This window comes from Ptychodera flava, chromosome 10 (assembly GCF_041260155.1).
Source record: "Ptychodera flava strain L36383 chromosome 10, AS_Pfla_20210202, whole genome shotgun sequence".
In the NCBI taxonomy this organism is placed as follows: Eukaryota; Metazoa; Hemichordata; class Enteropneusta; family Ptychoderidae; genus Ptychodera; species Ptychodera flava.
The window spans coordinates 42,734,022-42,746,067 of NC_091937.1; the positions used below are offsets into that span (position 1 = coordinate 42,734,022).

Consider the following 12,046-nt stretch of genomic DNA (forward strand, 5'->3'; position numbering starts at 1 on the left):
TTTTTGCACAGAATGAAAAATTCTCATGTGTACTACTGGTACTATAGCTTCCTGATAAGCTATATGAACTTGTTTCCAAAAAAGAGGGAAAGACAGTTGTTCTTGGATGCAGCTGGTATTTTACTTACATCCCACTCATTGTCTTCAATTATCACCTCATCTATAATGTCATCATAGCTTTTCAATGGTCTAACACCTCCTCCATCTCCTGAAAGACAAATTAAAAATGCATCTTCTTCAATGGGAATGGACCTTTTCCTGGTGGTATAAATATTTCTCTGTCAGAGAAAAGAGAAATTTATAGCAATCACTACATATTGTACTCTTTGAGTAAAACAATTCATTTCATGGTTCCAGCTGTCAAATTTGTAACAACCTGTCAAAGTCCCTCCACTAACAGTCAGTCAATGCACTGTATTCCATTGTCAGGATGAGTGCTGTGTTTTTGTCATATTGGTAGGAGGACAAAGCACGCTTTTTGAGCTTTTTTCATGAAATTTTTTTGATATGAAATTCAGCAATTCTGAGTGGGATTCAAACTCACAACGCACATTGGGTACCGAGTAAGTTGATAAATTTTTTCTGACTGCGACCCTTCCACTCACTGTAGAGTTCATGAAGAACCCATCTTCTATACACACTCGATCACTATTACGCATCACTCACAAACTTTATCAAACTAGGAATACATCGCTTGACTGGGCGAAAGGAAGGGCTAATACTGGAAAACCTGACCCAATCTGAGTCGACCAAAACAGCTTCGGGACAACCAACCCCCTATCATCATCTGTAAGTCCTATTAGTCCTGTTTCAAAATGACCTACATTACACGTCCTACACACATGTACTGCATGCTCTGATTGGTTAATCCCTTCTCTAAGGCTGCGTTCAAAAAAAATGGTGAGGGGGGGGGGGGGCTGGAGGAATCGCGATTGAAATCTTATTTTTTTTCAGATCCCCCCCTCAATACCCTCAAAAATTTTCAAGTCCCCCCCCTCAATACCCTCAAAAATTTTCAAGTCCCCCCCCCCCAAATTACCATATAGCCGCATATTTATTAGGAATGCACGCAGAGTAAAAAAAACATGTAATGTGTCGTTCTGCACGCAAATGTTCAACACTATCTCTAATCAGCAGGTTGTAGAGCCATATACCTAGGGCAAGTTCTCAAATTGATTCATTTTTAAATGCATTAGTGAACTGTTTGGATTTCTCAGTCTAAGCGGACTTGAGTTTATCCAACTCTGGCCAGTTCAATGGCACCAGCTGAAAAGCACACAAAATGACAATCATAAAAGAGTAAACACTGGAGGACCGGACCTACACATTAACAAATCAGGGAGCTGTAAAGTGAATAATACATAGTAATGAGACCTAACGCATGAGGTCCCACCAATCAGCGTAACGCAAATGGACCTATATATATATAGATTACCAGGTGAACCAATCACTGATGTTGGTACCTATGTCATGGACCTGACTTATGAAACAGGACTATTTTGATACATGCTGCTCCCTGTTGTGATAGCAAGTCAAATGTCGGAGCACAGCGTGTTAACAGCAAAATGTCAAAGAACTTAATATTGCTAAATTAAGAAAGGTGCTAAACATTTCCTTTGGTGGTATCCAGAGTTTCTGTTGTACATGTCTGTCTGCAACATTAAAAAAAAACAAATTATCTTTCTTGACATGAACCACATAATGAGAAGGGTCTTCAACATTATTTTGGGTAGGGGTGTCCATGTCGAACACTTTTGCTGAAACCTCACCTGCTTCTTCTGAGCAAAATTTGTGGAATTTATAGACCCGCATCTATACTAGCTGGTATTCTTTGTTACTTGCAAGTTCATGTTAACCAAAGAAAATAAGACTGCAGCACAATCTACTGCTAATCCAGAGCTTAAAATTACCAATCCACTTCTACGTGTGCCTAGTGTGAAATTCAAACCTAATCGGACGGAGGCCGGATGCACACAGCCAGCCACCTCTTCTATGTGATAACCAAACCACAGACTGACAAGCCCTGAGTAGTATTTATCAATACTTCATTTGCAGGAAGTTTCCTGGTAAGTTCTACATGCACTATTTGAACATATATCGTATTGAAGTGCACGTTTCTGAATGTTTTGTGAATGTGGTGGGACCATGAGGGCAAAAAGAGCGATTTTCCGATCATCAGCATAACAGGCCTTGCATGGTCATGTTGAGTCGTCTCATCTTTTTTTCCAGTAAGCCAAAGAAAAGTGGTTTGAGTTGATAGACTTCTTTAAACAATGTATATGTTATATTGATCCACTGTACATAACCTCAACTCTACTTGCATACAGACAGGATCAAAAACTCAGAGAAACGTTTTAGAATGTACCAAAAAATCTATGTCAGTGCACAAATCTCACCATGCATGGCTGAATTATATTAATTAAATAAAGTTTGAACTTCATGCAAGCTTTTGTTATACCACTAAGGGATCTTAATTTGCATTGGCTTTAATAATAGATAGCAGCTTTCATTTAGATTGTAGCAATGTTTAATTGTCTTTGTACATATTAATTAAGTCAAGATAGGAAAAATCCATTTTGTTGAGAGATCACAAATTATTTCATCTGTTTGCATTCATCAAAGGGGTAAATTTTGATATTATAATAGCCATAATGTATTGTTTTCATTTAATACACTGAATGACTAATTATGCAAGTATATTTATGTTTTTTTGGTATGACAGGAAACTCAAAAAAACTTGTCCCTTTAATTCCCATAAATGGGTTATTGATGGCATTTGGGTTATCAAGCATAGTTAACCCTACTTTACTTTCACTTAAGCACGCCACAGCTGAAGTGATGTCATCACTAGCCAACTTCAGTGCAATGTGCAGCCTGTGTCAGCTAATAGGGTGGTTTACAACGGTGTTTTTGACAGAATATGGAGGGATTGTGTACTAGAATAGGTATATCATTCTAGAAAAGAAGACAATTCATAAATTTTAGCATTTATAGCTGCATTACACATTTAGCCAACTTAAGCACTGAAATGTCTCAGATTTTAGCAAATACAACTTACGGTTAATGAAGAACAGTTCTACTTCCCTAAACTTCTTCTGATCATAAGTTACTTTCAGTCTGAGTGGTGCTACTCCAACTTTGGCGGCAATCTCTCTCATTTCATCTGTTATCAGGAGTGGTTCAAAAGCTTTGGCCAGACTTCTTGATCTACAGGTCTGTTTTAGTCTGTACAGATTATACAGTGTCAGAAATCTTAGTAAGATTGCCAAAGACTCTGCCTTAAAACTATTTACATCCACATCACCAAGTTTCTCTTTTATGGTGTTCTCCATTTCTTGGCGGCTCTGTTCATTGTCAACCACTTCTTCTGATCTTTGTGTTAGTTTCATTTGACAATCACTCAGGGCAGCCTGTACTGCATTCTGCTTTTCCTCCATCTCTCCCAGTTGATTGAAGTCAGCTTTAGATTGCTCATCTAGGACTTTCAAAGTCTTGTGAAAACTAGCATCATCCAACTCAACTAGTACAGTCAGATCATCTGTTGAAACAGGAATGTGGGGATTTGCAAATTGTAACAGTAAAATAGCATATGGCTTTGTGCAATATCAATTGCCACAGAAATAAGTCACCCACATAAAAAAGAATCAAAAAGTGCAAATTAACCAAGCCTAATAGGCAACGAAAATATCAACATATGCAGGAACTCTTAAGTCAACAACAAAATCAATGCAAAAAGTTAAATGAATGACAATGAGACAGTATTCTCATTTTAATAACAAGTGATACTAAACATATTACGGTAGTTTGCAGAATAAAATTCTCATTTAAGTAATTTTCACTAAGAGATTTCTGAAGATTCTGAAGACTGTGCTTTCTGTGAGCAGTTTTTCTTTCAATAAGAGATTGACATCAACTGATATTATCTGCAGTTTGATATGTGGTGATTTTAAATGACTGTGTACGAATGCTGCCACGTGATAACAATAACATTGCATATACCTGGCCTTGGTGTACCATTTTGTTTAATTTCAGGATTCCCTGTTTCAGAATATGTTGACTTGGCCTTCTCTTCTTTTTCATCCCTCTCACTAGTGTCCTCCACTCCAGTTTCTGGAAGTATGTTTCCATGTTCAGGAAAGGGTTGTGATTTGCTTTCATCGTGCGGTTGTGGTTTGTCATCTTTGTCGTCATTAGCTGCACAAAACAGAATGACACTTTTTTAGTGGTTTGCCTTGAGGTGTTTGCAACACAGGAGCTAGGTAATACAGTCCAATTTGAGGAGCTGCCAAGTGTATTATCATTTAGGTGGTAATGTCAGTTAATAGCAAAAGAGTCAATACTTAAAAGTTAAAAAAATATTGTATTGGATGGAAGTCATGCGCAGTCAAAACACAACCACACATACACACACATCCTGCCGTTCTTGTGGTGGTGTTTTAACCCTTCACCACCATGGTTTTTCCAATCCATTGTTTTCTATGGTAAAGTTGGACCTGTATACAGGGAACTGGGGGTGAAAGGGTTGAATACATCTGACCTCCTTCAAGAAATATTTCAACTATTGCAGAGTTGACTTATTTATGATCGACTGTGCTAGATGATAGTTACTCCTGACTTTCTTGGCAACTCCTCAATTCAGACAGTATGTCTAGTTCCCGTATTGCCAAGGGCTCAATTCAATGCAAACCACTGTATCGGTACTATTGATTGAAACTGTAAATGACGGTGACTCTTTTAATGAAAACTCATAAAAATCACTAGAGATATGCTTTATACCATAGAAATTGGGTATATTCATAATTTACTCTATGCTCGGGCAAAAATGACTGTGCACATAATAAAGACAACAAAGCTGCATTAAATGACAGGCATGAATTTCCAGTCAAGTAGTACGAGGATGCATACCTTTGGATAATATGCATTAATCAAAAGCATATCCAAAAATTTACCTGACAAGAAATTCTTCAAGATGCTTTTTAAGATTCAAATTTATTGATTTAACAAACCTAAATATTTTGCTTTATGTGGTAGGTCAATCATTACTTTGTACCCAAGGACAGTCTAATGAAGTAAGATAATTATGGTACATTTAGTGATTCACTACTGCAAAGTAACTGTGTGCCCATTTGGATAATTTATTGGTTTAGAATGTAACAAATTAAAATGATTAAAGTATAACATACCTGTAATCTTCCCAGCTGTTGCATCCATTTTGCTGTCCTCTCCACCATATTTCCCTACAGGCATTGTTAACATAGATGCAAATTTAGCATAACTTTCAGATACAACTTCACTCTTCAGCAAGTCTTCTTTCAGTGCCTTTGCCTTGTGGAACGCCTTTGATGGGTCTACCAAGTGTTGTAATATTTTCTTCTTCAGGCTTTCCTCCTCATGATTGCCAACAACCAAGTTATCTTCATAGATACCAAAATGAGTTCTGATGAAGTATGCTAATTCTGAATAATAGGTAAGCACAGTTGGTAGACCAAACACCACTGCTTCTAAACCATTAAAACCATAATCCATGTAGACTGGTGCAGGTATACAGAGATGAGACTGTTGTAGAGATACCAACAGTTCCCCAGCTGAGTCGCCTGAATGTAGTATGGGCAATACTCGATTAGTTTTCATCTTATTGACAAGAGCAGTGTGATCAGCATCTCGAGAAACTCCCTGTATCTTCCATTTAGGAGGGGTTGTTGGAAGTTGATCAGCAACACTTCCAATAGAACCTGCTATACCTGTACACTTCTCAATGGCCATTGGCTCACCATAAGTTAGGATGTTGTGCCTCTGGGGTCCCTTTGTCTCCTTTAATTTTGGTTCTTTAGCCCTGAAACATTCCATTGCTTGGGGAAGAATTTCTTCATGTGGTATTTCTGACAAGTCTTTACCTTGAACCTCTGCCCTGTACGCATTCTGAAAATAGTCGTAGATTGCAGGTCCAATGGAAAACAATTGGTCAGCTTCACTAGCCATTTTCAACATCTTTCTTTCAAGTTCTGTTGATCCCAAGATCTCAGTTTGCAAGCAGTTGTTGTCTGGAGAGACGTGGTTTATTAGAACAAGTTTTGCTTCTGGGAAAAGCCTCTTTCTGATATGAGTTGCAGCAGTGCCTGTCTTTGGAGCATACCCAACAACATACTGAATGTTGTCTAATTTGCCTAGGTCAGGGTAGTAGATTTCATGGTTCAACAGCCATTCCAACTTCTCAGGGTCATCTTTTGCTTCAACTCCCTCCTTTCTTTGAGCAGGGAGTAGGGTGACACCACAGTTCTTGGCATCTGTCAGTTGCTCATCACTTGTTTCAACATCAAGTAAAGTAGAGTAGGCTTTCACAACTTCTCCAGCCTTAGCCTTCCTTTGACAGAATTCCTGGACAGCTGTTCTGTGAAATCCTGTCAACCCATAGTCATCTTTGTTCCAGGCATGTGAAACAAAAAGTGCTGCGGCAGGTTGATCAGGAGAAGGTAATAAGTGAAGCTTGGCTTTTGGGAAAAGCCTTGCCTGAATTGCTGAGGCAGCTTTTTTTGTATCTTTACCATAGCTTATCACATGTTGTACGTTTGTAAGCTTTTCTAGCTGTGGATAGTGAACTTGAGAATATTGAAGCCATGTCACTGTTGGCTTTTCGAGACCATGGATCTTTTGTTCCAGGAATTAAATTCACACCAAATCTTGCAGCATCTTCCCTTTGGTGTTCACTAACTTCAACATCAAGAACTGTACAGTGAATCTTTGAAAGTTCACCAGACTGCAGTGTCTTCTTTTTGAAGTCACTGATAAGGTTACCAGTACCTGAATCTCCAATTTCCCATTTAGTTGATACTAACAATGCTGCCATGGCTTGTCACTGGTTGGTAATGTAATGCTTCTGGAAAATGGAATATTCTATGATATTGTATACGTATGAGCAATAACTTTATCATGAAAGTTTCATCTCAATACGTAAACAATTCTCCATTTCAAGGAGTGTGAGGCAAACAATATTCAATGTCCCAGCTTTACTTGTCATGCTGAGCATAAAGTTATTCTGAAAGTTAATCAGGAGCAGGACTGAGACAGTTTCATGTATTTTTTCGATCATTTGCATACCTGTAACTACATACCATATGTGTTGATGAGGTCAGACACAGCATATAAGGAAATATTGCATGATGAGTGACGGTGTTTTTACTTCCTGCATGGGTAGAAGTTGTTTAAAGGGCCTGCAAGGTATTTGATACAACTACCATTCACATAATAACTCTCATGGTCTGAAAGTTTATGAATGTTATGTTTTGTACGGGTTGAAAAGCACCTGACTTTAGTTTAACACGAAGAATCTACATGTACCGGTATATTGTCAAGTACTAGGTTTCACTCTTCTTATTCCAGAAGCAGAAGTTGGAAAGAACAGAGCAGTCTGTGTATTGTCCATGTCATCCTTTGGTTATTGCAGTCATGCCCTTCACTTGACAACTGCATTGCTTCATACTGGGCAAATCAGTAGATTTTACAAGGGCAACATATCAGTTGCAGTGTGTCTTTGATATTATTATGTGCCACTGCTTAATAATAGTACACTTCTTCTTTTTGCAGATTGCCAAACATGCTTTGGCTGGTTCTAGAAGGCTAAATAAATACCCAATCTTGAACTGGTCCCAGGTGGCCAAAAGACATGATCTTTGACTGCAGCATGGTCACAGAATGCACAGTCAGTAAACTTGGTGTCCCACTTTATGGTACAGATTTGCCTTTTTAATAGTACCTTTACATACCTGCCCTCACATTGCAATTTTATGGCAGAAGGGCATAAGTGGCCATGGTTGGTGTCAATGTTTACACATGAGTTCAGCTATGGCCATAAAAGCACCATTTAGTGTCTGAGGAATTCTGAAGCTCACAGTATTAGTTCAAGCATGGACAGTAGAGGTCTTCCTCCTGTTGTCTATGAGATCAAGAACAGCAATCAATGTCAGACAAGGGATGTAATTAGTAGTTTAACTGGATTACTAGCAGTCACAGTGCTAAAATATAAAACTGCACTCTCAGGCTCTATGCTGACCAAGATTTCTCAATTGCCTTCCAATATTTTTACCCATTGTTGTTACTTCATTGCTGTTGGGTCATTTATGGTGTCACAATCATACTTATAGTTTTAAACTGTGACAGCATGGGGCTGATGCGAAGTGCTATCATCTCTGCTGCATTTCAGTATTTCATATTCCATGCTGATCACTAGGAAAATGAAACATAATCCTGATTCTCTTTCTCATTTCCAGGAGTCACGATCTTTTAAACAGCCCCTGCAGCAGATACGCCCTGTCAACTTCCCTCTGACATCATGTTCACTTAATATGGTCGTTCTTCTCAAGGTACCCAGACACCCCTTTCCAAACCTGCAGATCTACATTGAGCTTTCTGGAGGCTGTAACAGACCTGTACAGATAACTGTATCAGACAACTTGCAGATCTATGTCTGCAACTTGTCTGATTTGGTGCATAGTTAGTTCTACCAACTGGTGTCAATGAGCTCTTGGGGTCATGATATCAAATCCAATTTGTTGTAATCTATGGAGAAGAAAGTCCTCTCCGAATCTGCAGAAACTAAGTTCCAACTCCCACACATCACCCACTCCCACACATGAAAATGCTCAGTCAGTGAGCTGGTAACATCCTATGGTTGTTTGTTACCATCTTGTGTACCAGTGTGTTGACACTGGGGATGATCTGTCCCACATCTTTTTTCAATGCAAACATATACAAAGTGACATGTAGGCTTTTGGCATCCAACCTAGCTAGTGCGATCCTGTTGGTGCTTTGTAAAGGCCTGTAATATGGTGTCTGTCCCCTTTCCAAAAATATAAAGACAAGTGCAAATCAACATAACCTCTTTTCGTTCTTGTTGATGCTTGTTTCTTCTGATACTCGTCGTCATATGTCATAATTGAAGGTACCATGAAAGTCTGGGCATATACCGGTACTATCCCCTGGATGTTTATGGTATGGTTTAGGTACCCTATAATGTTGTCACTACCTATCTGACTTATAGATTGATATATGGCGGGTGCCACATGTGGGGCAGGATGCGCTTACTATTTTCGAAACACCTGACATCACTTCTTGGTCTTCTGGCCAGAGGTCCATATATCTTTCTTTCATGAATATGACTTTGTTTGTGTACCGTCTATTTGCTGTCTGTTCTGTGCTGTTTTGTGTCTATGTTTACAACTATTCCGTCTTGCGAATTCCGACCTACTGTCATTGGATTATGGATTGGTATGATTGCGATTATTTCACTTGACATTTCACCAACTTCTATATCCTTTTTCTTGATTTGTGCATTTTTCCAAACCTCACTGCATGGGCAAGGGACACTTGGTCTAGTTTTGGTCGTGCTTTTGTTGTGCGTACAACCAGTTTGGTATTGCCGTCACTCATGAACTCAATTTCATCACTTATTGGTTCTACAACGCCCTTGCCATATACCGGTATATAAAGTCAATGATAAGAAGCGGCTTTCTCAGTTTGCATGGGATAGGAGCTGGTATCGCCATCTAGAATGCCCTTATAAGGGCGTCATTCCCTGATGATTCCACCAACTCATTCAGTATCTTATCTTTGGCCAACGATTCAGTTGTCACCAGCATCCTTCCCGTCACTTTATGGCTTTTCTCTCTTATCTTCGGCCATTCTTTCTGATGCGATGTCTTGTACTCCTCATCTCAGCAGATTATGCCAGCCAAACAGCAGCCACAGATCAACGATATCTAGTTCCTGCATGGTGCGCAAGACTTCCATCGTAATAACTCTGCTGATGTGTAGCGTGCTTGTAAGGTTATATCTGATTGGTCGATTGTCACTATTCACAGCAACTTAGGGAGTCTATTTGTATCATTCAGTTATAATGGTAAGATTCAGCCAACCAATTGGGTAACTGCTTCTGAGATGCTGCCCATTAGCCCTTATAACTTAATTAGATAACTGCTGCTGAGATGCTGCTTATTTTAGCCCTAATTAAAAAAAAAACTTGTTTCATAACCAAGTTGTTGGTCGTGTCCTTTCACAGGTGTTTTGCACTATAGTCCAGTGTGCTTTCTGTCATGGTAAAAAAATTACAAAACACCCTGGCAGGAAGGTGCAGGAGTAGTGATTACCGCAGCTACATTGCTGCAAATGAATAGCAAGAATCCTAACACAAAGCCTCATACAAAAATAATTACAATGTACCAATAAGCATGCAGGGTCTATTGTACACTTAGAATGGCAGTTGCTACTTTTGATTTTGCCGCGTTGGAATTCTTTGGAATTGTGGCAACAACCAGGGTACATATAATTTCTGTATTGCAACTTTTTGTGCATATAAGTTTTTGTTTTGTTCTTTGACGATGTGGAAATGCACACACTTTGTTCTGTCAACATTGCCTGTTTCTGTAATGTCTCTATTAATGTGGACAGTTTGTAAATCTACACTGCAAGTCATCAGTAACAATGTAATTTGTGGGTGATTTGCTGGTTCACAAAAAAATTGCAAACAATTTTGCTTGCTGCCTACGCCAAAAAAATCTGAGGAACTAGAATTATTTTCTCTAGGCTAACCTTTAATTTACAGGAAATAGTAGGATTTGATGTAATTATAATTACTTGCTACGCAAATTATGATTTACCCCCAAACTCAAGCCCCCTCCCATAAGTTGTGCCCAGTACGTCTATAATTAATGGTTTATATCTGTTGCAGGGTGAGATACTGCCCTGATAAGATGTCAGTCAGTAATTGCATGTCAATCAGTCATTAAATTTACATATCGCATTCACAATCTGAATAAGACAATTGTGTTGTACAACACTAGGTCTGTCAAATGGTAAACCAGTCAATGGTTCATACCAATACACCTTTTCCCGGTTATCCCATAATGAACTACTGTGGCAGCATCAAACATCATATACATACTCAAAACAACAAAAATATACTGATATTGTGTAGTACAACGGTTTGTTATACAAGAATGACTCAAATTTGCAATGCCAAAAATGCCCTTGTGTATTTTGTATCCATCGGCGACAAAAATATTGGTCAGGGTGTAACCTGCCAGTGTTCTATGAGTAACATACCCTCGTATACCCTACGGCCAAAAAGTTCTATGAGTATTAACATACGCTTTGTATACCATAGCACACTGCATCATGGAACTGGTAAAAGTACTATGGAACTGCAAGTGAAATTTTAATCCTGAAATACAAGGAATGGTTAATTGTGAATTTAACGAACAGCTTTTAGTTACATGGTCACTGACAAGGAGGTTATCAATTTGTATGGTGTGGATAATCACCTTTCTGATAAAATGCAGTAATTAATTGTCACAAGTGGCTGCCGAATTGGCTTTGATTTTTTGCACATGTATTTCTTGAGATGCATTATTTAATCAAGATTCCTTCCCATTTCCAGTTGTTAAGTTAAGATAACGTATATCTAATGTTTTGTCAGAAATCCTCAACTCAAAAGCTGCTCCTTGGATACCTCTTAACTTTGATTGAAGGGTTGCTATGGATGACGTCATTAAGGTTTTTAATATATAAATCATTATGAAATTTGCCTATGTGTATTTTTTCAGAGGTCTTACCTCTGTTTTGGTTGCATTACATACTTCCATTCACAAACTAATTGTCTGATAGCTATGTCATTTGGTTCCGAGAATGATTTCATTAAGATTTTAGAGCAAATTTCATTAATCTGGTGTTAATTTTCACGTCTTAATTTTTTGGGTCAATGTTCAAAAAGTTCTGAAAATGTCTTTTTTGCAGCTGGTCATTCTATAGCTTTTAACTTTGCTTTGTAAAATTGGCTGATCAAATTGGAGCAAAGCTTCGCTGATGATGTACAATTTTGATAATTTAAATATTCAATTAAATTGATTTAAGGCTGGCCAAGGTGTTTGACTGCACGGTAATTGTTATCTCAAGTAAAATGCAAGCATCTGGGCAATTAATGGTTATTTTCAAGACATTTAATCAGAGGGTTGGATGATCTCCTCCCAAGACATAATCTGTCACTGTAATGACAATT

General features: G+C 38.4%; 1 protein-coding gene across 1 annotated transcript in view; it reads right to left on the bottom strand.

Moving 5' to 3' along the window:
• The window catches only part of LOC139142854 (uncharacterized), a 35,242-nt gene that overhangs the window by 21,797 nt on the left and 1,399 nt on the right, over positions 1–12,046 (bottom strand). The window contains exons 2-5 of the mRNA XM_070713024.1: positions 5,184–6,874; positions 4,000–4,194; positions 3,059–3,538; positions 129–208 (exon numbers count right to left, since the gene is read on the bottom strand). Coding sequence (XP_070569125.1) covers positions 129–208; positions 3,059–3,538; positions 4,000–4,194; positions 5,184–5,988 — 1,560 coding nt within the window. The 5' untranslated portion in view covers positions 5,989–6,874. The remainder of the gene's footprint in view (positions 1–128; positions 209–3,058; positions 3,539–3,999; positions 4,195–5,183; positions 6,875–12,046) is intronic.